This window comes from Schistocerca serialis, unplaced genomic scaffold (genome assembly GCF_023864345.2).
Source record: "Schistocerca serialis cubense isolate TAMUIC-IGC-003099 unplaced genomic scaffold, iqSchSeri2.2 HiC_scaffold_844, whole genome shotgun sequence".
NCBI classification, from domain to species: Eukaryota; Metazoa; Arthropoda; class Insecta; order Orthoptera; family Acrididae; genus Schistocerca; species Schistocerca serialis.
This window is the reverse complement of record NW_026048457.1, coordinates 14,173-41,495: the sequence shown is the minus strand read 5'-3', so window position 1 is coordinate 41,495 and position 27,323 is coordinate 14,173. Positions and strand designations below refer to the sequence as shown.

General features: G+C 48.3%; 1 protein-coding gene, 5 non-coding genes and 2 pseudogenes across 6 annotated transcripts; all 8 read left to right on the top strand.

Moving 5' to 3' along the window:
- Positions 1-473: 473 nt before the first annotated feature.
- On the top strand, positions 474-592 carry LOC126452273 (5S ribosomal RNA). The gene has a single exon (XR_007584582.1). It is a non-coding gene; the product is annotated as a 5S ribosomal RNA (ribosomal RNA).
- Positions 593-4,069: 3,477 nt separating this feature from the next.
- LOC126452272 (5S ribosomal RNA) lies at positions 4,070-4,188 on the top strand. The gene has a single exon (XR_007584581.1). It is a non-coding gene; the product is annotated as a 5S ribosomal RNA (ribosomal RNA).
- A 3,492-nt stretch (positions 4,189-7,680) lies between these two features.
- LOC126452271 (5S ribosomal RNA) lies at positions 7,681-7,799 on the top strand. The gene has a single exon (XR_007584580.1). It is a non-coding gene; the product is annotated as a 5S ribosomal RNA (ribosomal RNA).
- Positions 7,800-11,388: 3,589 nt separating this feature from the next.
- On the top strand, positions 11,389-11,507 carry LOC126452270 (5S ribosomal RNA). Its single transcript, XR_007584579.1, has one exon. It is a non-coding gene; the product is annotated as a 5S ribosomal RNA (ribosomal RNA).
- Positions 11,508-15,146: 3,639 nt separating this feature from the next.
- Positions 15,147-15,265, top strand: LOC126452309 (5S ribosomal RNA). The gene has a single exon (XR_007584612.1). It is a non-coding gene; the product is annotated as a 5S ribosomal RNA (ribosomal RNA).
- Positions 15,266-18,872: 3,607 nt separating this feature from the next.
- LOC126452267 (coiled-coil domain-containing protein 96-like) lies at positions 18,873-19,457 on the top strand. Its single transcript, XM_050091056.1, has one exon. It carries the CDS (start codon positions 18,873-18,875, stop codon positions 19,455-19,457), a length of 585 nt encoding a protein of 194 aa, XP_049947013.1.
- Positions 19,458-24,904: 5,447 nt separating this feature from the next.
- LOC126452308 (5S ribosomal RNA) lies at positions 24,905-25,022 on the top strand (annotated as a pseudogene).
- A 1,402-nt stretch (positions 25,023-26,424) lies between these two features.
- Positions 26,425-26,542, top strand: LOC126452307 (5S ribosomal RNA; annotated as a pseudogene).
- Positions 26,543-27,323: the final 781 nt, after the last annotated feature.

The following is a 27,323-nucleotide window of genomic DNA, read 5'->3' as shown; positions in this document are numbered from 1 at the left end:
ATCTCGCAGATGTTTGTCGTGCTTGTGCGGTCATATGGAGCGCGACCCGAGCGGCAGCGAGCGGCAGTCGAGCAAAGTCGGGACGGAAGGGAAGGGAAGGGAAGGGAAGGGGAGGGGACACGACAGGCGAGGATGCAACGCGCAAATTACGCAAATATCTGGAAGCGCGGCGCGTGTCAGCCAGGTGAGAAAGCCTCCGCCGGTCCAGCAGGACACTGCCACACCCCGCGCAGTCCCCCCCGACGCCCGGCCCTGCGCCGGACAACAAGAACAAGGTGCGTCTCCCGCGAGTGTCGGAGGCCGCACGCACCAAACGAATGACAGGCGGTGCAACGAGCAGCTGTGTTGTGCGTGTCACCCACGTGGCGGTGGAAGGACGTGCTTTGCGTCAAATGTGCCACGGAAAACGGCGATTTCGTGTGTTGGGAGAAGGGACGAACGCTTCTTCTGCAGTGCGGCTACATTATAAGGACGCCAACGGCCATACCATGTTGAATACACCGGTTCTCGTCCGATCACCGAAGTTAAGCAACATCGGGCCCGGTTAGTACTTGGATGGGTGACCGCCTGGGAACACCGGGTATCATGGAATCCTTCGAAAAGGCTTCAGGTGCCAAAACGAATCCGAGGAAGACAGTGCTACTACCAATAGGCAACGGCAGACTGCGACCAGCGAGACAGTGGTACCGAGTGACAAACAACCATAGGGCACTCGGAGTGGAACTACAGCAGTGCCCTCTGAAAATGGCAGCACAAAACTGGCGCAGCGTCTTGAACACAACGAGAGGGCTCGTGAGGATACACGCGAACCGGAACCTGACGCTGAGCCAAAGAGTGCAGTTAGTAAACGAAACAATCCTGTCGAAAGCGTGGTACATGGCGCAAATACTATGTGCTCCGACGGAAATTGCGCGAGCGATAGGAAGTGCGGCGTACTACTTGCTGTGGAGGCGGGAAATCTTCAAGGTCTCCCAGGCGACGTGTTTCCTGTCAAGGGACGAAGGCGGACTTGGTCTGACTGACGTTAAGACGAAATGCGCGGCACTGCTTCTACACCGTGCGATGAAAATGGCAAACCAGAACAACAACAGTATAACGTCCAGCCTGATAAACCAATATAAACCTGAATCTGAAGAGGCTCCTGTAGACACCACGCACATACCATTCAAGTTGCGGCACATAAAACAGATGGCAATCGACAAGAGCTACATCACCGCGGTCGTTGCCAACCCACAGCAAAGAACGGCGAGGAACATCTACAGCGCTCTGAGGGGGAAGGCAAGAAAGTCCAAAATAGAGACGAGTTTTCCAGACCATGACTGGCCACAGGTCTGGAAGAATGTCTCGGAACGGACACTTCCTGAGCACGCCAGGGACACGTGGTATAAAATCATCCACAAAACAGTGCCGACAAACGAAAAACTGGCACGCATAAAAATGCGGGAATCCCCAAACTGCGAGCTCTGCAACCAGACCGACACCATCGAGCATCGTTTTGGCTGCAGAGAGAGCGGGGAAATATGGGCGACAGCGAGAAGAATGATCGCCCACATCAACAGAACCGACGAGAGGGCGATACATGTCTCAGCTGTCACTGTCCCGGACGCGAAGCCTTTCCCCAAAGCAAAACGCCTGGCCACAATGTGGATCATCGCCATGACGGCACACGCCATCGTCACGAAACGGCAGACCGACAAGGCGCAGTTCCTCACGGACCTGTGGGAGGAACACAGGAGGGCCAAACAACGCTCCAAGTACCGAGAGACCTTCCAGAACTTCCTGCAGGTCCCGCTGGACGCCGCCTTCCGAGACGCCTTCAACACGACGTGACCGACGCCCTCCCACAACACCCACACCCCAGTCGCTGAGGACTTCGCCCACCGATCCCTCCAAAGCCCCGACGGCAAGAATGGTGCAGCGCGGAAAGCGTTTTTTACGAAATGTGCACATAGTGAAAGTTTATATGTGAAGCAGTGCAAAAGTGAGTGACGTGTGCCAATTGTAGTGATACAGTGTCCAATTGCCACATAAAAGCAGGCAAGGAAATGGTCAGAGATAAATTTAGTGAAAAGGTTACAAAGTGCCCAAGAAAACAACAAAATGTCATACAGTGTATTGCATGTAATTAATGTGTTCTCTCACTCACTCTCTCTCTCTCTCTCTCTCTCTCTCTCTCGCCACTCAAGGTACGCTTTTCCTTTCTCTTATGTTTTCAGTTTTTTTGCTTATTGACTTGTTTTTTTTTGTTTCATTGTTTTTTTTGTTTTTTATTTGTTTGTTTGTTGTTCCTTTTTGCTTTTTGTTTTGTTGTAAATCTCGGCCCATCATGTGCCAATCGTAGCATGCCTCTCTGCGACTAATAATCCCCGGCATTCACAAATTTAATCACATAGATGTTTCTGGTTTATAATCCCCTTTTTCGCCTCTGGGTACATATAGCAAACATGCCAAAATAGGTGCATTTCAAATAGCATAGAAGCAAATTTTTAATTTTCCCTTTTTTTCCATGTAAATTCAAAAAAAAAAAAATATATATATATATAGAAATAACGCAAGCTTTGGAATTAAAAGACATAAAAAAAAAAAATCAAACAGGAAAATCTACATGAAGGACACTCAGTGAATAAACGTGTTGTAACTCGACCAAGAACTATCAAAAGAACAATCAGAACAGAAACCTTGACAGTTAATATCACCGTTCAATAATCAAGTACACCATTTAATGTAAAGACTTGTAATTGTTACAATTTGTAAATAAAAGTTTATATACGTTACAAAAAAAAAAAAAAGGTGCTGTTGGCTCTATCTAATTTTTTAATTTTTACGTCGCTACACCTGCCAGGCCTCTTTTTCATACTAACTTTCAGGTGTGACAAAGATGCTTCCACAAGCACTTTAAAGTACTGCACTAAACATAAGACACGAAATTACAGTAATGAACTCAGTTTGAGCAAGAATGCGCCGAGGAATAGTGCTAGGAACTCGTTGGAAATAACGAAACACTACGAATCGACAGATGTGTTCTTGAAATGCGTCAGAGCCTACTGTTTTGTAGCAGCGCTAAATTCGGAAAACTAACTAAATAAATGAAAAAAAAAAAAAAAATGAACCGTTTTCGTCCGATCACCCAAGTTAAGCAACAACGTTAGTATTCGGATCGGTGACTGCCTGGGACCTCTGGCTGTCTTCATATTTTGCTTTTTTGTCGCCACCACCACTGCCAGCCCTCTTTTTCAGATGTGACAACGATGTTTCCACAATGACTTAAATCTGTTGTAATAAACAAAAGATACGATATTAGGGATAGAAGAGTGTGCCAAGGAAGATTTCCAAAGAGTCTCTGGAAATAACAAAACAGTATGAAACGACAGAAATGTTGTGAAATACGTCAGGGCACATTGTTTTGTAGCAGTGCACAACTGCAAATTTGAAAACAACAATTTATCTTTCGCCGCTAGAAGAGATGGATGCTTTGTCGAACCTCCTGTGTCTTGTGTCCTTGTTTTCGCGCCTTTCCATGGCACGGCACAGCGCTGCTCTAGTAGCTCCGAACGGCCGCACGCGGCGTCTCGGACACGCCGGTTCGGCCCGCGCCCATCTCGCAGATGTTTGTCGTGCTTGTGCGGTCATATGGAGCGCGACCCGAGCGGCAGCGAGCGGCAGTCGAGCAAAGTCGGGACGGAAGGGAAGGGAAGGGAAGGGAAGGGGAGGGGACACGACAGGCGAGGATGCAACGCGCAAATTACGCAAATATCTGGAAGCGCGGCGCGTGTCAGCCAGGTGAGAAAGCCTCCGCCGGTCCAGCAGGACACTGCCACACCCCGCGCAGTCCCCCCCGACGCCCGGCCCTGCGCCGGACAACAAGAACAAGGTGCGTCTCCCGCGAGTGTCGGAGGCCGCACGCACCAAACGAATGACAGGCGGTGCAACGAGCAGCTGTGTTGTGCGTGTCACCCACGTGGCGGTGGAAGGACGTGCTTTGCGTCAAATGTGCCACGGAAAACGGCGATTTCGTGTGTTGGGAGAAGGGACGAACGCTTCTTCTGCAGTGCGGCTACATTATAAGGACGCCAACGGCCATACCATGTTGAATACACCGGTTCTCGTCCGATCACCGAAGTTAAGCAACATCGGGCCCGGTTAGTACTTGGATGGGTGACCGCCTGGGAACACCGGGTATCATGGAATCCTTCGAAAAGGCTTCAGGTGCCAAAACGAATCCGAGGAAGACAGTGCTACTACCAATAGGCAACGGCAGACTGCGACCAGCGAGACAGTGGTACCGAGTGACAAACAACCATAGGGCACTCGGAGTGGAACTACAGCAGTGCCCTCTGAAAATGGCAGCACAAAACTGGCGCAGCGTCTTGAACACAACGAGAGGGCTCGTGAGGATACACGCGAACCGGAACCTGACGCTGAGCCAAAGAGTGCAGTTAGTAAACGAAACAATCCTGTCGAAAGCGTGGTACATGGCGCAAATACTATGTGCTCCGACGGAAATTGCGCGAGCGATAGGAAGTGCGGCGTACTACTTGCTGTGGAGGCGGGAAATCTTCAAGGTCTCCCAGGCGACGTGTTTCCTGTCAAGGGACGAAGGCGGACTTGGTCTGACTGACGTTAAGACGAAATGCGCGGCACTGCTTCTACACCGTGCGATGAAAATGGCAAACCAGAACAACAACAGTATAACGTCCAGCCTGATAAACCAATATAAACCTGAATCTGAAGAGGCTCCTGTAGACACCACGCACATACCATTCAAGTTGCGGCACATAAAACAGATGGCAATCGACAAGAGCTACATCACCGCGGTCGTTGCCAACCCACAGCAAAGAACGGCGAGGAACATCTACAGCGCTCTGAGGGGGAAGGCAAGAAAGTCCAAAATAGAGACGAGTTTTCCAGACCATGACTGGCCACAGGTCTGGAAGAATGTCTCGGAACGGACACTTCCTGAGCACGCCAGGGACACGTGGTATAAAATCATCCACAAAACAGTGCCGACAAACGAAAAACTGGCACGCATAAAAATGCGGGAATCCCCAAACTGCGAGCTCTGCAACCAGACCGACACCATCGAGCATCGTTTTGGCTGCAGAGAGAGCGGGGAAATATGGGCGACAGCGAGAAGAATGATCGCCCACATCAACAGAACCGACGAGAGGGCGATACATGTCTCAGCTGTCACTGTCCCGGACGCGAAGCCTTTCCCCAAAGCAAAACGCCTGGCCACAATGTGGATCATCGCCATGACGGCACACGCCATCGTCACGAAACGGCAGACCGACAAGGCGCAGTTCCTCACGGACCTGTGGGAGGAACACAGGAGGGCCAAACAACGCTCCAAGTACCGAGAGACCTTCCAGAACTTCCTGCAGGTCCCGCTGGACGCCGCCTTCCGAGACGCCTTCAACACGACGTGACCGACGCCCTCCCACAACACCCACACCCCAGTCGCTGAGGACTTCGCCCACCGATCCCTCCAAAGCCCCGACGGCAAGAATGGTGCAGCGCGGAAAGCGTTTTTTACGAAATGTGCACATAGTGAAAGTTTATATGTGAAGCAGTGCAAAAGTGAGTGACGTGTGCCAATTGTAGTGATACAGTGTCCAATTGCCACATAAAAGCAGGCAAGGAAATGGTCAGAGATAAATTTAGTGAAAAGGTTACAAAGTGCCCCAAGAAAACAACAAAATGTCATACAGTGTATTGCATGTAATTAATGTGTTCTCTCACTCACTCTCTCTCTCTCTCTCTCTCTCTCTCTCGCCACTCAAGGTACGCTTTTCCTTTCTCTTATGTTTTCAGTTTTTTTGCTTATTGACTTGTTTTTTTTTGTTTCATTGTTTTTTTTGTTTTTTATTTGTTTGTTTGTTGTTCCTTTTTGCTTTTTGTTTTGTTGTAAATCTCGGCCCATCATGTGCCAATCGTAGCATGCCTCTCTGCGACTAATAATCCCCGGCATTCACAAATTTAATCACATAGATGTTTCTGGTTTATAATCCCCTTTTTCGCCTCTGGGTACATATAGCAAACATGCCAAAATAGGTGCATTTCAAATAGCATAGAAGCAAATTTTTAATTTTCCCTTTTTTTCCATGTAAATTCAAAAAAAAAAAAATATATATATATATAGAAATAACGCAAGCTTTGGAATTAAAAGACATAAAAAAAAAAAATCAAACAGGAAAATCTACATGAAGGACACTCAGTGAATAAACGTGTTGTAACTCGACCAAGAACTATCAAAAGAACAATCAGAACAGAAACCTTGACAGTTAATATCACCGTTCAATAATCAAGTACACCATTTAATGTAAAGACTTGTAATTGTTACAATTTGTAAATAAAAGTTTATATACGTTACAAAAAAAAAAAAAAGGTGCTGTTGGCTCTATCTAATTTTTTAATTTTTACGTCGCTACACCTGCCAGGCCTCTTTTTCATACTAACTTTCAGGTGTGACAAAGATGCTTCCACAAGCACTTTAAAGTACTGCACTAAACATAAGACACGAAATTACAGTAATGAACTCAGTTTGAGCAAGAATGCGCCGAGGAATAGTGCTAGGAACTCGTTGGAAATAACGAAACACTACGAATCGACAGATGTGTTCTTGAAATGCGTCAGAGCCTACTGTTTTGTAGCAGCGCTAAATTCGGAAAACTAACTAAATAAATGAAAAAAAAAAAAAAAATGAACCGTTTTCGTCCGATCACCCAAGTTAAGCAACAACGTTAGTATTCGGATCGGTGACTGCCTGGGACCTCTGGCTGTCTTCATATTTTGCTTTTTTGTCGCCACCACCACTGCCAGCCCTCTTTTTCAGATGTGACAACGATGTTTCCACAATGACTTAAATCTGTTGTAATAAACAAAAGATACGATATTAGGGATAGAAGAGTGTGCCAAGGAAGATTTCCAAAGAGTCTCTGGAAATAACAAAACAGTATGAAACGACAGAAATGTTGTGAAATACGTCAGGGCACATTGTTTTGTAGCAGTGCACAACTGCAAATTTGAAAACAACAATTTATCTTTCGCCGCTAGAAGAGATGGATGCTTTGTCGAACCTCCTGTGTCTTGTGTCCTTGTTTTCGCGCCTTTCCATGGCACGGCACAGCGCTGCTCTAGTAGCTCCGAACGGCCGCACGCGGCGTCTCGGACACGCCGGTTCGGCCCGCGCCCATCTCGCAGATGTTTGTCGTGCTTGTGCGGTCATATGGAGCGCGACCCGAGCGGCAGCGAGCGGCAGTCGGGACAAGTCGGGACAAGTCGGGACGGAAGGGAAGGGAAGGGAAGGGAAGGGAAGGGGAGGGGACACGACAGGCGAGGATGCAACGCGCAAATTACGCAAATATCTGGAAGCGCGGCGCGTGTCAGCCAGGTGAGAAAGCCTCCGCCGGTCCAGCAGGACACTGCCACACCCCGCGCAGTCCCCCCCCGACGCCCGGCCCTGCGCCGGACAACAAGAACAAGGTGCGTCTCCCGCGAGTGTCGGAGGCCGCACGCACCAAACGAATGACAGGCGGTGCAACGAGCAGCTGTGTTGTGCGTGTCACCCACGTGGCGGTGGAAGGACGTGCTTTGCGTCAAATGTGCCACGGAAAACGGCGATTTCGTGTGTTGGGAGAAGGGACGAACGCTTCTTCTGCAGTGCGGCTACATTATAAGGACGCCAACGGCCATACCATGTTGAATACACCGGTTCTCGTCCGATCACCGAAGTTAAGCAACATCGGGCCCGGTTAGTACTTGGATGGGTGACCGCCTGGGAACACCGGGTATCATGGAATCCTTCGAAAAGGCTTCAGGTGCCAAAACGAATCCGAGGAAGACAGTGCTACTACCAATAGGCAACGGCAGACTGCGACCAGCGAGACAGTGGTACCGAGTGACAAACAACCATAGGGCACTCGGAGTGGAACTACAGCAGTGCCCTCTGAAAATGGCAGCACAAAACTGGCGCAGCGTCTTGAACACAACGAGAGGGCTCGTGAGGATACACGCGAACCGGAACCTGACGCTGAGCCAAAGAGTGCAGTTAGTAAACGAAACAATCCTGTCGAAAGCGTGGTACATGGCGCAAATACTATGTGCTCCGACGGAAATTGCGCGAGCGATAGGAAGTGCGTCGTACTACTTGCTGTGGAGGCGGGAAATCTTCAAGGTCTCCCAGGCGACGTGTTTCCTGTCAAGGGACGAAGGCGGACTTGGTCTGACTGACGTTAAGACGAAATGCGCGGCACTGCTTCTACACCGTGCGATGAAAATGGCAAACCAGAACAACAACAGTATAACGTCCAGCCTGATAAACCAATATAAACCTGAATCTGAAGAGGCTCCTGTAGACACCACGCACATACCATTCAAGTTGCGGCACATAAAACAGATGGCAATCGACAAGAGCTACATCACCGCGGTCGTTGCCAACCCACAGCAAAGAACGGCGAGGAACATCTACAGCGCTCTGAGGGGGAAGGCAAGAAAGTCCAAAATAGAGACGAGTTTTCCAGACCATGACTGGCCACAGGTCTGGAAGAATGTCTCGGAACGGACACTTCCTGAGCACGCCAGGGACACGTGGTATAAAATCATCCACAAAACAGTGCCGACAAACGAAAAACTGGCACGCATAAAAATGCGGGAATCCCCAAACTGCGAGCTCTGCAACCAGACCGACACCATCGAGCATCGTTTTGGCTGCAGAGAGAGCGGGGAAATATGGGCGACAGCGAGAAGAATGATCGCCCACATCAACAGAACCGACGAGAGGGCGATACATGTCTCAGCTGTCACTGTCCCGGACGCGAAGCCTTTCCCCAAAGCAAAACGCCTGGCCACAATGTGGATCATCGCCATGACGGCACACGCCATCGTCACGAAACGGCAGACCGACAAGGCGCAGTTCCTCACGGACCTGTGGGAGGAACACAGGAGGGCCAAACAACGCTCCAAGTACCGAGAGACCTTCCAGAACTTCCTGCAGGTCCCGCTGGACGCCGCCTTCCGAGACGCCTTCAACACGACGTGACCGACGCCCTCCCACAACACCCACACCCCAGTCGCTGAGGACTTCGCCCACCGATCCCTCCAAAGCCCCGACGGCAAGAATGGTGCAGCGCGGAAAGCGTTTTTTACGAAATGTGCACATAGTGAAAGTTTATATGTGAAGCAGTGCAAAAGTGAGTGACGTGTGCCAATTGTAGTGATACAGTGTCCAATTGCCACATAAAAGCAGGCAAGGAAATGGTCAGAGATAAATTTAGTGAAAAGGTTACAAAGTGCCCCAAGAAAACAACAAAATGTCATACAGTGTATTGCATGTAATTAATGTGTTCTCTCACTCACTCTCTCTCTCTCTCTCTCTCTCTCTCTCTCGCCACTCAAGGTACGCTTTTCCTTTCTCTTATGTTTTCAGTTTTTTTGCTTATTGACTTGTTTTTTTTTGTTTCATTGTTTTTTTTGTTTTTTATTTGTTTGTTTGTTGTTCCTTTTTGCTTTTTGTTTTGTTGTAAATCTCGGCCCATCATGTGCCAATCGTAGCATGCCTCTCTGCGACTAATAATCCCCGGCATTCACAAATTTAATCACATAGATGTTTCTGGTTTATAATCCCCTTTTTCGCCTCTGGGTACATATAGCAAACATGCCAAAATAGGTGCATTTCAAATAGCATAGAAGCAAATTTTTAATTTTCCCTTTTTTTCCATGTAAATTCAAAAAAAAAAAAAAATATATATATATAGAAATAACGCAAGCTTTGGAATTAAAAGACATAAAAAAAAAAAATCAAACAGGAAAATCTACATGAAGGACACTCAGTGAATAAACGTGTTGTAACTCGACCAAGAACTATCAAAAGAACAATCAGAACAGAAACCTTGACAGTTAATATCACCGTTCAATAATCAAGTACACCATTTAATGTAAAGACTTGTAATTGTTACAATTTGTAAATAAAAGTTTATATACGTTACAAAAAAAAAAAAAAAGGTGCTGTTGGCTCTATCTAATTTTTTAATTTTTACGTCGCTACACCTGCCAGGCCTCTTTTTCATACTAACTTTCAGGTGTGACAAAGATGCTTCCACAAGCACTTTAAAGTACTGCACTAAACATAAGACACGAAATTACAGTAATGAACTCAGTTTGAGCAAGAATGCGCCGAGGAATAGTGCTAGGAACTCGTTGGAAATAACGAAACACTACGAATCGACAGATGTGTTCTTGAAATGCGTCAGAGCCTACTGTTTTGTAGCAGCGCTAAATTCGGAAAACTAACTAAATAAATGAAAAAAAAAAAAAAAATGAACCGTTTTCGTCCGATCACCCAAGTTAAGCAACAACGTTAGTATTCGGATCGGTGACTGCCTGGGACCTCTGGCTGTCTTCATATTTTGCTTTTTTGTCGCCACCACCACTGCCAGCCCTCTTTTTCAGATGTGACAACGATGTTTCCACAATGACTTAAATCTGTTGTAATAAACAAAAGATACGATATTAGGGATAGAAGAGTGTGCCAAGGAAGATTTCCAAAGAGTCTCTGGAAATAACAAAACAGTATGAAACGACAGAAATGTTGTGAAATACGTCAGGGCACATTGTTTTGTAGCAGTGCACAACTGCAAATTTGAAAACAACAATTTATCTTTCGCCGCTAGAAGAGATGGATGCTTTGTCGAACCTCCTGTGTCTTGTGTCCTTGTTTTCGCGCCTTTCCATGGCACGGCACAGCGCTGCTCTAGTAGCTCCGAACGGCCGCACGCGGCGTCTCGGACACGCCGGTTCGGCCCGCGCCCATCTCGCAGATGTTTGTCGTGCTTGTGCGGTCATATGGAGCGCGACCCGAGCGGCAGCGAGCGGCAGTCGAGCAAAGTCGGGACAAGTCGGGACAAGTCGGGACAAGTCGGGACAAGTCGGGACAAGTCGGGACAAGTCGGGACAAGTCGGGACAAGTCGGGACAAGTCGGGACAAGTCGGGACAAGTCGGGACGGAAGGGAAGGGAAGGGAAGGGAAGGGGAGGGGACACGACAGGCGAGGATGCAACGCGCAAATTACGCAAATATCTGGAAGCGCGGCGCGTGTCAGCCAGGTGAGAAAGCCTCCGCCGGTCCAGCAGGACACTGCCACACCCCGCGCAGTCCCCCCCGACGCCCGGCCCTGCGCCGGACAACAAGAACAAGGTGCGTCTCCCGCGAGTGTCGGAGGCCGCACGCACCAAACGAATGACAGGCGGTGCAACGAGCAGCTGTGTTGTGCGTGTCACCCACGTGGCGGTGGAAGGACGTGCTTTGCGTCAAATGTGCCACGGAAAACGGCGATTTCGTGTGTTGGGAGAAGGGACGAACGCTTCTTCTGCAGTGCGGCTACATTATAAGGACGCCAACGGCCATACCATGTTGAATACACCGGTTCTCGTCCGATCACCGAAGTTAAGCAACATCGGGCCCGGTTAGTACTTGGATGGGTGACCGCCTGGGAACACCGGGTATCATGGAATCCTTCGAAAAGGCTTCAGGTGCCAAAACGAATCCGAGGAAGACAGTGCTACTACCAATAGGCAACGGCAGACTGCGACCAGCGAGACAGTGGTACCGAGTGACAAACAACCATAGGGCACTCGGAGTGGAACTACAGCAGTGCCCTCTGAAAATGGCAGCACAAAACTGGCGCAGCGTCTTGAACACAACGAGAGGGCTCGTGAGGATACACGCGAACCGGAACCTGACGCTGAGCCAAAGAGTGCAGTTAGTAAACGAAACAATCCTGTCGAAAGCGTGGTACATGGCGCAAATACTATGTGCTCCGACGGAAATTGCGCGAGCGATAGGAAGTGCGGCGTACTACTTGCTGTGGAGGCGGGAAATCTTCAAGGTCTCCCAGGCGACGTGTTTCCTGTCAAGGGACGAAGGCGGACTTGGTCTGACTGACGTTAAGACGAAATGCGCGGCACTGCTTCTACACCGTGCGATGAAAATGGCAAACCAGAACAACAACAGTATAACGTCCAGCCTGATAAACCAATATAAACCTGAATCTGAAGAGGCTCCTGTAGACACCACGCACATACCATTCAAGTTGCGGCACATAAAACAGATGGCAATCGACAAGAGCTACATCACCGCGGTCGTTGCCAACCCACAGCAAAGAACGGCGAGGAACATCTACAGCGCTCTGAGGGGGAAGGCAAGAAAGTCCAAAATAGAGACGAGTTTTCCAGACCATGACTGGCCACAGGTCTGGAAGAATGTCTCGGAACGGACACTTCCTGAGCACGCCAGGGACACGTGGTATAAAATCATCCACAAAACAGTGCCGACAAACGAAAAACTGGCACGCATAAAAATGCGGGAATCCCCAAACTGCGAGCTCTGCAACCAGACCGACACCATCGAGCATCGTTTTGGCTGCAGAGAGAGCGGGGAAATATGGGCGACAGCGAGAAGAATGATCGCCCACATCAACAGAACCGACGAGAGGGCGATACATGTCTCAGCTGTCACTGTCCCGGACGCGAAGCCTTTCCCCAAAGCAAAACGCCTGGCCACAATGTGGATCATCGCCATGACGGCACACGCCATCGTCACGAAACGGCAGACCGACAAGGCGCAGTTCCTCACGGACCTGTGGGAGGAACACAGGAGGGCCAAACAACGCTCCAAGTACCGAGAGACCTTCCAGAACTTCCTGCAGGTCCCGCTGGACGCCGCCTTCCGAGACGCCTTCAACACGACGTGACCGACGCCCTCCCACAACACCCACACCCCAGTCGCTGAGGACTTCGCCCACCGATCCCTCCAAAGCCCCGACGGCAAGAATGGTGCAGCGCGGAAAGCGTTTTTTACGAAATGTGCACATAGTGAAAGTTTATATGTGAAGCAGTGCAAAAGTGAGTGACGTGTGCCAATTGTAGTGATACAGTGTCCAATTGCCACATAAAAGCAGGCAAGGAAATGGTCAGAGATAAATTTAGTGAAAAGGTTACAAAGTGCCCCAAGAAAACAACAAAATGTCATACAGTGTATTGCATGTAATTAATGTGTTCTCTCACTCACTCTCTCTCTCTCTCTCTCTCTCTCTCTCTCGCCACTCAAGGTACGCTTTTCCTTTCTCTTATGTTTTCAGTTTTTTTGCTTATTGACTTGTTTTTTTTTGTTTCATTGTTTTTTTTGTTTTTTATTTGTTTGTTTGTTGTTCCTTTTTGCTTTTTGTTTTGTTGTAAATCTCGGCCCATCATGTGCCAATCGTAGCATGCCTCTCTGCGACTAATAATCCCCGGCATTCACAAATTTAATCACATAGATGTTTCTGGTTTATAATCCCCTTTTTCGCCTCTGGGTACATATAGCAAACATGCCAAAATAGGTGCATTTCAAATAGCATAGAAGCAAATTTTTAATTTTCCCTTTTTTTCCATGTAAATTCAAAAAAAAAAAAAAATATATATATAGAAATAACGCAAGCTTTGGAATTAAAAGACATAAAAAAAAAAAATCAAACAGGAAAATCTACATGAAGGACACTCAGTGAATAAACGTGTTGTAACTCGACCAAGAACTATCAAAAGAACAATCAGAACAGAAACCTTGACAGTTAATATCACCGTTCAATAATCAAGTACACCATTTAATGTAAAGACTTGTAATTGTTACAATTTGTAAATAAAAGTTTATATACGTTACAAAAAAAAAAAAAAAAGGTGCTGTTGGCTCTATCTAATTTTTTAATTTTTACGTCGCTACACCTGCCAGGCCTCTTTTTCATACTAACTTTCAGGTGTGACAAAGATGCTTCCACAAGCACTTTAAAGTACTGCACTAAACATAAGACACGAAATTACAGTAATGAACTCAGTTTGAGCAAGAATGCGCCGAGGAATAGTGCTAGGAACTCGTTGGAAATAACGAAACACTACGAATCGACAGATGTGTTCTTGAAATGCGTCAGAGCCTACTGTTTTGTAGCAGCGCTAAATTCGGAAAACTAACTAAATAAATGAAAAAAAAAAAAAAAAATGAACCGTTTTCGTCCGATCACCCAAGTTAAGCAACAACGTTAGTATTCGGATCGGTGACTGCCTGGGACCTCTGGCTGTCTTCATATTTTGCTTTTTTGTCGCCACCACCACTGCCAGCCCTCTTTTTCAGATGTGACAACGATGTTTCCACAATGACTTAAATCTGTTGTAATAAACAAAAGATACGATATTAGGGATAGAAGAGTGTGCCAAGGAAGATTTCCAAAGAGTCTCTGGAAATAACAAAACAGTATGAAACGACAGAAATGTTGTGAAATACGTCAGGGCACATTGTTTTGTAGCAGTGCACAACTGCAAATTTGAAAACAACAATTTATCTTTCGCCGCTAGAAGAGATGGATGCTTTGTCGAACCTCCTGTGTCTTGTGTCCTTGTTTTCGCGCCTTTCCATGGCACGGCACAGCGCTGCTCTAGTAGCTCCGAACGGCCGCACGCGGCGTCTCGGACACGCCGGTTCGGCCCGCGCCCATCTCGCAGATGTTTGTCGTGCTTGTGCGGTCATATGGAGCGCGACCCGAGCGGCAGCGAGCGGCAGTCGAGCAAAGTCGGGACAAGTCGGGACAAGTCGGGACAAGTCGGGACAAGTCGGGACAAGTCGGGACAAGTCGGGACAAGTCGGGACAAGTCGGGACAAGTCGGGACAAGTCGGGACAAGTCGGGACAAGTCGGGACAAGTCGGGACAAGTCGGGACAAGTCGGGACAAGTCGGGACGGAAGGGAAGGGAAGGGAAGGGAAGGGGAGGGGACACGACAGGCGAGGATGCAACGCGCAAATTACGCAAATATCTGGAAGCGCGGCGCGTGTCAGCCAGGTGAGAAAGCCTCCGCCGGTCCAGCAGGACACTGCCACACCCCGCGCAGTCCCCCCCGACGCCCGGCCCTGCGCCGGACAACAAGAACAAGGTGCGTCTCCCGCGAGTGTCGGAGGCCGCACGCACCAAACGAATGACAGGCGGTGCAACGAGCAGCTGTGTTGTGCGTGTCACCCACGTGGCGGTGGAAGGACGTGCTTTGCGTCAAATGTGCCACGGAAAACGGCGATTTCGTGTGTTGGGAGAAGGGACGAACGCTTCTTCTGCAGTGCGGCTACATTATAAGGACGCCAACGGCCATACCATGTTGAATACACCGGTTCTCGTCCGATCACCGAAGTTAAGCAACATCGGGCCCGGTTAGTACTTGGATGGGTGACCGCCTGGGAACACCGGGTATCATGGAATCCTTCGAAAAGGCTTCAGGTGCCAAAACGAATCCGAGGAAGACAGTGCTACTACCAATAGGCAACGGCAGACTGCGACCAGCGAGACAGTGGTACCGAGTGACAAACAACCATAGGGCACTCGGAGTGGAACTACAGCAGTGCCCTCTGAAAATGGCAGCACAAAACTGGCGCAGCGTCTTGAACACAACGAGAGGGCTCGTGAGGATACACGCGAACCGGTACCTGACGCTGAGCCAAAGAGTGCAGTTAGTAAACGAAACAATCCTGTCGAAAGCGTGGTACATGGCGCAAATACTATGTGCTCCGACGGAAATTGCGCGAGCGATAGGAAGTGCGGCGTACTACTTGCTGTGGAGGCGGGAAATCTTCAAGGTCTCCCAGGCGACGTGTTTCCTGTCAAGGGACGAAGGCGGACTTGGTCTGACTGACGTTAAGACGAAATGCGCGGCACTGCTTCTACACCGTGCGATGAAAATGGCAAACCAGAACAACAACAGTATAACGTCCAGCCTGATAAACCAATATAAACCTGAATCTGAAGAGGCTCCTGTAGACACCACGCACATACCATTCAAGTTGCGGCACATAAAACAGATGGCAATCGACAAGAGCTACATCACCGCGGTCGTTGCCAACCCACAGCAAAGAACGGCGAGGAACATCTACAGCGCTCTGAGGGGGAAGGCAAGAAAGTCCAAAATAGAGACGAGTTTTCCAGACCATGACTGGCCACAGGTCTGGAAGAATGTCTCGGAACGGACACTTCCTGAGCACGCCAGGGACACGTGGTATAAAATCATCCACAAAACAGTGCCGACAAACGAAAAACTGGCACGCATAAAAATGCGGGAATCCCCAAACTGCGAGCTCTGCAACCAGACCGACACCATCGAGCATCGTTTTGGCTGCAGAGAGAGCGGGGAAATATGGGCGACAGCGAGAAGAATGATCGCCCACATCAACAGAACCGACGAGAGGGCGATACATGTCTCAGCTGTCACTGTCCCGGACGCGAAGCCTTTCCCCAAAGCAAAACGCCTGGCCACAATGTGGATCATCGCCATGACGGCACACGCCATCGTCACGAAACGGCAGACCGACAAGGCGCAGTTCCTCACGGACCTGTGGGAGGAACACAGGAGGGCCAAACAACGCTCCAAGTACCGAGAGACCTTCCAGAACTTCCTGCAGGTCCCGCTGGACGCCGCCTTCCGAGACGCCTTCAACACGACGTGACCGACGCCCTCCCACAACACCCACACCCCAGTCGCTGAGGACTTCGCCCACCGATCCCTCCAAAGCCCCGACGGCAAGAATGGTGCAGCGCGGAAAGCGTTTTTTACGAAATGTGCACATAGTGAAAGTTTATATGTGAAGCAGTGCAAAAGTGAGTGACGTGTGCCAATTGTAGTGATACAGTGTCCAATTGCCACATAAAAGCAGGCAAGGAAATGGTCAGAGATAAATTTAGTGAAAAGGTTACAAAGTGCCCAAGAAAACAACAAAATGTCATACAGTGTATTGCATGTAATTAATGTGTTCTCTCACTCACTCTCTCTCTCTCTCTCTCTCTCTCTCTCTCGCCACTCAAGGTACGCTTTTCCTTTCTCTTATGTTTTCAGTTTTTTTGCTTATTGACTTGTTTTTTTTTGTTTCATTGTTTTTTTTGTTTTTTATTTGTTTGTTTGTTGTTCCTTTTTGCTTTTTGTTTTGTTGTAAATCTCGGCCCATCATGTGCCAATCGTAGCATGCCTCTCTGCGACTAATAATCCCCGGCATTCACAAATTTAATCACATAGATGTTTCTGGTTTATAATCCCCTTTTTCGCCTCTGGGTACATATAGCAAACATGCCAAAATAGGTGCATTTCAAATAGCATAGAAGCAAATTTTTAATTTTCCCTTTTTTTCCATGTAAATTCAAAAAAAAAAAAAAATATATATATAGAAATAACGCAAGCTTTGGAATTAAAAGACATAAAAAAAAAAAATCAAACAGGAAAATCTACATGAAGGACACTCAGTGAATAAACGTGTTGTAACTCGACCAAGAACTATCAAAAGAACAATCAGAACAGAAACCTTGACAGTTAATATCACCGTTCAATAATCAAGTACACCATTTAATGTAAAGACTTGTAATTGTTACAATTTGTAAATAAAAGTTTATATACGTTACAAAAAAAAAAAAAAAAGGTGCTGTTGGCTCTATCTAATTTTTTAATTTTTACGTCGCTACACCTGCCAGGCCTCTTTTTCATACTAACTTTCAGGTGTGACAAAGATGCTTCCACAAGCACTTTAAAGTACTGCACTAAACATAAGACACGAAATTACAGTAATGAACTCAGTTTGAGCAAGAATGCGCCGAGGAATAGTGCTAGGAACTCGTTGGAAATAACGAAACACTACGAATCGACAGATGTGTTCTTGAAATGCGTCAGAGCCTACTGTTTTGTAGCAGCGCTAAATTCGGAAAACTAACTAAATAAATGAAAAAAAAAAAAAAAATGAACCGTTTTCGTCCGATCACCCAAGTTAAGCAACAACGTTAGTATTCGGATCGGTGACTGCCTGGGACCTCTGGCTGTCTTCATATTTTGCTTTTTTGTCGCCACCACCACTGCCAGCCCTCTTTTTCAGATGTGACAACGATGTTTCCACAATGACTTAAATCTGTTGTAATAAACAAAAGATACGATATTAGGGATAGAAGAGTGTGCCAAGGAAGATTTCCAAAGAGTCTCTGGAAATAACAAAACAGTATGAAACGACAGAAATGTTGTGAAATACGTCAGGGCACATTGTTTTGTAGCAGTGCACAACTGCAAATTTGAAAACAACAATTTATCTTTCGCCGCTAGAAGAGATGGATGCTTTGTCGAACCTCCTGTGTCTTGTGTCCTTGTTTTCGCGCCTTTCCATGGCACGGCACAGCGCTGCTCTAGTAGCTCCGAACGGCCGCACGCGGCGTCTCGGACACGCCGGTTCGGCCCGCGCCCATCTCGCAGATGTTTGTCGTGCTTGTGCGGTCATATGGAGCGCGACCCGAGCGGCAGCGAGCGGCAGTCGGGACAAGTCGGGACAAGTCGGGACGGAAGGGAAGGGAGGGGAAGGGAAGGGGAGGGGACACGACAGGCGAGGATGCAACGCGCAAATTACGCAAATATCTGGAAGCGCGGCGCGTGTCAGCCAGGTGAGAAAGCCTCCGCCGGTCCAGCAGGACACTGCCACACCCCGCGCAGTCCCCCCCGACGCCCGGCCCTGCGCCGGACAACAAGAACAAGGTGCGTCTCCCGCGAGTGTCGGAGGCCGCACGCACCAAACGAATGACAGGCGGTGCAACGAGCAGCTGTGTTGTGCGTGTCACCCACGTGGCGGTGGAAGGACGTGCTTTGCGTCAAATGTGCCACGGAAAACGGCGATTTCGTGTGTTGGGAGAAGGGACGAACGCTTCTTCTGCAGTGCGGCTACATTATAAGGACGCCAACGGCCATACCATGTTGAATACACCGGTTCTCGTCCGATCACCGAAGTTAAGCAACATCGGGCCCGGTTAGTACTTGGATGGGTGACCGGCCGCCGCTACAGCCGAGCAGGACACAATGGAGGAGGAGGAGGAGGAGGCCACAGAACCCGCGCCCCAGCCTGCTGCCCCGGCTACCCCCGGCCCCGAGACGGCCGCCGGGCCAGCACCCGGAAGCGCCGACAAAAGGAAGATTAGCGACGGCAGCTCGGACGAGGCCGAACAGCAAGTACAGCCCAAGACGGCGCGTACACAGAAAACGCTGGCGAAGCAAGCGAGAAAGGAAAAAGAACCAGAACGAGAAATAGAAATGATGGAAACTGAAAAAGCAGAAAATGAAAGTGGTACTCCAGCCACACACGAACAGGCACGCGAGCAGAAGATAAGAGAAAACGTGAACCAACTTAAAAAGATACTGAAGTTAAACCAAGAAGATGACGTCGCCGCAACCACCTCCAAGAAGAGGAGCGGAGAAAAAGCCAAGGGGAAACAGCGGAACACAGAAGAAGACACAGAAACGACAAACAAAACGGCAAACAAAACAGGAACCAAAAAGGAAAGGAAAAGGCAAAATTCCAGTTCCTCACAGGAGAGGAGGCAAAGCGGGCCAGACCGGCCACAGCTGCAGCACACGGACTCTGACGACAGCTCTGACGGACAATAGAAATGGCTAGGCTGGCAAAAAACTCATACCAGATAATCACTTGCAACGTAAATAAAATGACTACAGCAGTAAAGATAGACGCCCTCGCACAGTTCTTAAGACACAGAGCCGCAGACGTAGCGCTTTTGCAAGAAGTGGCATCGACGGCGATAGAACGGATACCGGGGTTCGACATCTACACAAACATAGACCCAGAATCGAGGTGCGGCACCGCGATAATGGTCAGACATGGAATAGAAACTGACGAACCCAAGATGTTATCAAACGGCCGAGGAATTGCGATCCAAATAGAGGGCACGTTAGTTGTGAACGTATATGCACCGTCAGGCACAAACAACAAGAGAGCCAGGAGCAACTTCTTTAATGAAGAAATATGTGAACTTATCCTACACAACAACAACAATATCATAATTGGTGGTGACTTCAATTGTGTGACCGCTCAAGAGGATCAGATCCCAGTGGCAAACGTGTGCGCCGAATTACAAGAACTTGTTAAACGTTTAAAACTGGAGGATTCGTGGAGAGTGAAAAATCCCGCACTCACAGAGTTCACATACTTCTACAGAAACGGAAGAAGCAGACTTGATAGAATTTACGTAAGCAGAGATTTGGCAGACAAAATATCGCGAGTGGAGGTCTGTCCAGTCATGTTTTCCGACCACTCCTGCTACGAGTGCAGCATCCGTTTGGAAACAGAGAAGACGGCAGCGGGAAGAAGCTCCTGGAAGCTAAACACCGACCACCTGCAAGACGTCGCTCTGAGAAAGGAGATAGCAGCCACGTGGCAGGAATGCTTGGCGAAGAGAGCAGAGAACAGCACCACAATAGACTGGTGGATTACGCGCACTAAACCAGCGCTGAGAAGACTGCTAATTCGGTTCTGCGCCGAAAAAGCGTTCTGGAGGAGGAACACTGCCGACTTTTATCAACAGTGCCTGAAAGATGCCCTAAATGCGCCGTTAGAAGACCAATCTTTCTTGCCTAGGGTGAGGAGGATCAAAGCAAAAATGCTACTGATCAAAAGACAGCAAATGAGGGGAGTAATCACAAGAAGTAAAACGTACGGCGAAGTGGAGGACGAGCCCGCTACCCTGCACCACATCAACAGGGAGAGGGAAAGGGCGGCGAGCAAGACCATTAAGGAACTGTGCGACGGCGAAGGGCGATCACTTAAAACAAAACTAGAAATTAAAAGACACATAGAGACGTACTTCGAACAACTCTTCCAAAAAGAAGAAATAGAACAACGAGCAGTAACAAAAATCCTGCAAAACACAACACGGATGCTAACGGAGGCAGACAGAACAAAACTGACGGAGACCTTCGACGAAGATGAAGTCAGAGCAGTCCTCAAGAGCAGTGCCAAAGGAAGATCACCGGGCACCGACGGCATCCCGACCGAGTTTTACATCGAGTACTGGGACATAATCGGAGGGAAAGTGACGGAGATGGTAAATGAGATCTTAGGCGGAGCAGAGACACCAGCCAAGCTCACGGATGGGACCTTCATACTCATACCGAAACAGAAAAAAGCCCGAAGAATAGAAGACTACCGTCCCGTCACGCTCCTGAATGCCGATTATAAATTAATAGCCAAGTGCCTCGCAAGCAACTTGAAGACTGCAATGAGCAAAACAATAAGTCCGTGGCAGACGTGTGCAGTGCCAGGTAGAAGTATATTTAACGCTACCTCCACCTATAGAGACGTGATAGCACATGCAGCTACCAACAGGAATACAGCAGCAATAATATCCGTAGACTTCAACAAGGCTTTCGATAGGATCGATCACAGCTACTTAATGAAGACGTTAAGAAGACTAGGATTCGGACCAAAATTCAACAGCATCGTCGAAAAACTACTAAAGAATGGCAAATCCAGAATAGCCATAAACGGCTGGACAACAAACTACATAGAGCTTAACAGGTCAGTGAGGCAAGGCTGCCCCCTGTCAATGGCCCTTTTTGCAGTAGCACTAGACCCGCTATTGAAGAAGATCGCAAATAGCATAGCAGGCTACACGGTGGAAGACAAAACAGTGGCTTGCGTAGCCTACGCAGATGACATGGGAATCTTCATCCAACAACGTGAAGAAATAAAAACGGTGGAAGAAATACTGCACACTTTTGAAGAAGCGTCAGGTGCAAAAATAAACAAAAAGAAAACAGTGCTACTGCCAATTGGGAATAAGCAGATAAATGCAGGGAGTCAGTGGTATGAAGTAGTCGAGAACCACAAGGTACTCGGCATCTTCATGCAGCCTTGTCCACAAAAAATGGCAACATACAACTGGAGGAACGCACTACATGTAATACGAGGCCTCACGAGAGTGCATTCAAACAGGCAACTAACCCTGCATCAAAGAATAGACCTCATAAACACAACGATCCTATCGAAAGCCTACTACCTGGCACAGATCCTGACCTTACCCAAAGAAATAGCTAGGGCAATCACGGGAGCCGTATACTACCTCCTGTGGCGAAGAGAAATCTTCAAAGTGGCGCAGGAAACATGCTCGTTACCGATAGAGGAAGGAGGACTCGGTCTTGTGGAAGTAAGAACGAAATGTGCAGCGCTTCTACTAAAAAGGACGCTGGAAATCAAGGAGAAGAACCCAGAAAGCATCACAGCAGCACTGATAAGAAGAATGAAACCTGCATCTGAAGAACCGCCAATAAACACGAGCCACATCCCGTATAAGATTTGCCACGTAAGACAATACTACATAGACAAGAGCTATGCATTGACAACCGTGGCAAATCCCAGTCACAGGACAGCGAGGAAAATATACAAGGCGCTGAGGGGAAGGCCTGCCAGAAACAAAATAGAAAACAAGTTCCCCAATCACAACTGGCCACAGATATGGAAAAACATCACGGAAACCACGCTACCAAAGCATGTGAAGGCGAGCTGGTACCGAATAGTAAACAGGACGGTACCAACAAACGAAAAATTAGCCCGGATCAAACTGAGAGATTCAGATAAATGTGAAGCATGCAACTGTGTCGACACACTAGAGCACCGCTTCACATGTAAAAACGGGGTCAGCATATGGGAAACGTGCCAGAGAATGGTGGCAAAAATAAATAGAACGGACCAGCGAGCTATAACACCTACAGTCATCACTGCGCCCGACATCAAACCATTTCCCAGACCGAAAAGGCTGGCAACCCTGTGGATCCTCGGCATGACAGGCCACGCCATCGTGACGAAGCGGCAGACGGACCACGTCGACTTCCTGATGGACCTCTGGGAGGAACACAAGGAAGCGCAGCAGCACAGGCGGCACGACGAGAACTTCCAGAACTTCCTCCGGATACCCCTGCAGGCAGCCATCGACGACGTCTTCCCCGGCGGCACGCGACCACCAGCGAGCCTCCCCACAGCACCGCAGCAACCTCGACAGTGCAGTGCAGTGATAAAAGTGAAATAGTACAAATCCAAAAAGAAAGTGAAAGTAGAAGTGCGACAAAGTGTTTTAAGAAATGCAGCAAAAAGAAAAAGAAAGTGTTTTATCCGTGTGAACACCCTAGGGTGTAGTGTTTCAGTGCTATAACCTCCCAATCACCACCGGATAACAGGTATATATTAAAGTGTTCTTTCCCTTCCCAAGTGCCACAAAGTCATAAGATGTGCTAATAAACCTTTGCACTCATCTCTACTTTCACCTTCGTCCTTCAACTGTCAGATCTGTCTTTCCATGTAAGTAATATGTGATGCATGATTAAACGCCGAACTAAAACCGGACCTCCTTTGTTTCTACCATCCTTTCATGCCTAAATGCAATATGTAATTTAAATGTATATAACTTAATGTAATCAGTATCTAAATAACTATGCTCATTTTTTTGTTTTGTTTGTTTGTATGCACATTGCAAGTGAATAACTCTGTGACATCAGAGAAATGCCAGTCGTGTCAGTATTTGCCACAACAAACTTGGACATAAACATATAGCAATGAAAATGGACTACTCTCAGTAACGAATATAGGAAAAACTTATCGAAGTGCTTAAAAACGAAAAGAATGAAAGGAAAATTACCAAATGGACAGCATGTCTTACAAAATAAGTAAGGGTAACAAATACCATAAAAAGATGAACAAAAAAAAATTAATTAGAAAACTGTAGTGCACAACCATACAGATGATTTATTTTGTTGTTTCTTTATTTCTGAAATAAAGATTTGGTTACAAAAAAAAAAAAAAAGGTGCTGTTGGCTCTATCTCATTTTTTAATTTTTACGTCGTTACACCTGCCGGGCCTCTTTTTCATACTAACTTTCAGGTGTGACAAAGATGCTTCCACAAGCACTTTAAAGTACTGCACTAAACATAAGACACGAAATTACAGTAATGAACTCAGTTTGAGCAAGAATGCGCCGAGGAATAGTGCTAGGAACTCGTTGGAAATAACGAAACACTACGAATCGACAGATGTGTTCTTGAAATGCGTCAGAGCCTACTGTTTTGTAGCAGCGCTAAATTCGGAAAACTAACTAAATAAATGAAAAAAAAAAAAAAAAATGAACCGTTTTCGTCCGATCACCCAAGTTAAGCAACAACGTTAGTATTCGGATCGGTGACTGCCTGGGACCTCTGGCTGTCTTCATATTTTGCTTTTTTGTCGCCACCACCACTGCCAGCCCTCTTTTTCAGATGTGACAACGATGTTTCCACAATGACTTAAATCTGTTGTAATAAACAAAAGATACGATATTAGGGCACTCAGATTGAAGAAGAGTGTGCCAAGGAAGATTTCCAAAGAGTCTCTGGAAATAACAAAACAGTATGAAACGACAGAAATGTTGTGAAATACGTCAGGGCACATTGTTTTGTAGCAGTGCACAACTGCAAATTCGTAAACAACAATTTATCTTTCGTCGCTAGAAGAGATGGATGCTTTGTCGAACCTCCTGTGTCTTGTGTCCTTGTTTTCGCGCCTTTCCATGGCACGGCACAGCGCTGCTCTAGTACCTCCGAACGGCCGCACACGGCGTCTCGGACACGCCGGTTCGGCCCGCGCCCATCTCGCAGATGTTTCCCGTGCTTGTGCGGTCATATGGAGCGCGACCCGAGCGGCAGCGAGCGGCAGTCGAACACGACAGGTGAGGATGCAACGCGCAAATTACGCAAATATCTGGAAGCGCGGCGCGTGTCAGCCAGGTGAGAAAGCCTCCGCCGGTCCAGCAGGACACTGCCACACCCCGCGCAGTCCCCCCCGACGCCCGGCCCTGCGCCGGACAACAAGAACAAGGTGCGTCTCCCGCGAGTGTCGGAGGCCGCACGCACCAAACGAATGACAGGCGGTGCAACGAGCAGCTGTGTTGTGCGTGTCACCCACGTGGCGGTGGAAGGACGTGCTTTGCGTCAAATGTGCCACGGAAAACGGCGATTGCGTGTGTTGGGAGAAGGGACGAACGCTTCTTCTGCACTGCGGCTACATTATAAGGACGCCAACGGCCATACCATGTTGAATACACCGGTTCTCGTCCGATCACCGAAGTTAAGCAACATCGGGCCCGGTTAGTACTTGGATGGCTGCCCGCCTGGCAACACCTCGGTGCCGAGCGAGTAGTGTTTACCTCGTGCGACTGGGCCGGCGGCGCCTCGCGTGTCGTCTGCTCCCTCTGCCTCGTGGCTTTCTTTCTTTCTACTGAACTGTAAGTAATGGACATCCTTTACGATGACAGTGAAGAGCGACAGAACAATATTCAGTGCGAGTTTGATCGTTCCGTAGAGAAACCTTCGGCTTTTGAGATCCATCGTTGGTTACTTGAGGACTTGATGTTGTCTACTACTGATGTGCTCGGTATTCAGTTCGATACGTTTTTAAATTCTGTGTTCTTGAAACTGAAATCTCCCGATCTGTGTGATGCTGTTGTCTCTGTTAATGACGGTGTTCGTAGATTTCGACACCTTAACGGAAATATTAGTAATGTCACTGTGTCGTTGCTATACGTGTTCATCGCCGATGGAGCCGGTAGTTGGAACGTGTACACCGGTTCACTTCAAGGGAGCCACCAGTACCTATTTATAGCCATTGAAGCTCGCCAAAAGACGGCAATTCCTGGAGAGCGTAAAGGCCGGGCTATAAGGGGAGATGGGAGGCCCGTAAAAAAAAAAAAAAAAAAAATGAAAATAAACGACTGTAATAAACATAAGATTCGATATTAATGGCCTCAGTTCGAAGAAGAATGTGCCAAGGAAGATTTCTTAAAAGTGCCTGAAGGTAACAAAACAGTATGAACCGACAGATATGTTCTGAAATACGTTAGGGCTTATTGTTTTGCAGCAGTGTACGACTGCAAACTTGTAAACAAAAATGAATCTTTCGTCGCTAGAAGAGATGGATGCTTTGGCGACCCTCCTGTGTCTTGTGTCCCTGTTTTCGCACCTTTGCACAGGTCTACTGGCCGCAAACGGCGTCTCGGACACGCCCGTTAGGCCCACGCCCGTCTCGCAGATGTTTGTCGTGCTTGTGCGGTCATATGGGCCACTACCCGAGCGGCAGCGAGCGGCAGTCGGGACAAGTCGGGACGGAAGAGGACAGGTGCGAATGCACTGCACAGATCACGCAAATATGTGGAAGCGCCCCGCGCGGCGTGTGTCAGGTGAGGAAGCTGCCGGGGGCGCCCTCCAGCAGGACACTGCTACACCCCGCACAGCCCCCCGCCGGATAACGGGAACAAGATGCGCCGCCCGCGAGTGTCGGACGCCGCACGCACCAAGCGAAACGAATGACAGGCGGCGCACCGAGCAGCCGCGTGTCTCACGCAATTGGCGGTGCGGCGCGCCCGCCAGTTCGGCAGACGCGTCTGAGACGCCGGACGCCGCGCACTCCGCGCCGCCTTCGAGGCTCCAGCTGTTGCGGAAGGACGTGCTCTGCGTCAAATGTGTCACCGAAAACGGCGATTGTGTGTGTTGGGAGAAGAGGCAGAGGCGTCTTCTGTCGTGCGGCTACAGTATAAGGGCGCCAACGGCCATACCATGTTGAATACACCGGTTCTCGTCCGATCACCGAAGTTAAGCAACATCGGGCCCGGTTAGTACTTGGATGGGTGACCGCCTGGGAACACCTCGGTGCCGAGCGAGCAGTGTTTACCTCGTGCGACTGGGCCGGCGGCGCCTCGCGTGTCGTCTGCTTCTTCTGCCTCGTGGCTGTATTTCTACCTGACTGTAAGTAATGGAAATGATTTACGATGATAGTGAGGAAAGGCAGAATAACGTCCAATGTGAATTTGATCGTTCAGTTGATAAACCTTCGGCCTTTGAGATTCACCGTTGGATATTAGAGGACTTGATGTTACGGCATGATGGCGTTCTTGGCATACAGTTTGATACGTTCCTTAATTCAGTGTTTTTAAAATTGAGATCTCCTGACATGTGTGATACTGTTGTGTCTGTCAATGACGGTGTTTGTAAATTTCGACATCTTGGCGGTAAAATTAGTAATGTGCCTGTGTCGCACGCCGGCTTCGGAGTTAGGCAAATTCGCATCTTTAACCTGCCCTTTGAAATACGTAATGATACCATTTCACGTTATTTGCGGCCGTACGGTACCGTTTTGTCCGTGATTAAGGAAAAGTGGTCCTCCGCCTATTTGTTTCAAGTCGAAAACGGTGTGCGGAGTGTGAAAATGGTTGTCAGACAGCACATTCCGTCATTTATTTTGGTCAACGGCCACCGTTCGTTTGTGACTTATAGTGGACAGCCTCAAACTTGTTCATTTTGTAGTGGCGTTGGTCATTACCGGCAAGACTGTCCTAAACGTATACGGCCTGCTCAATTACCGATTGGCGACGGTTTGCGCGGGGCCAGCTTTGCCTCTGTCGCCGCTACGGTCTTAGGTACAGCCCCCCCACCCCCGCACC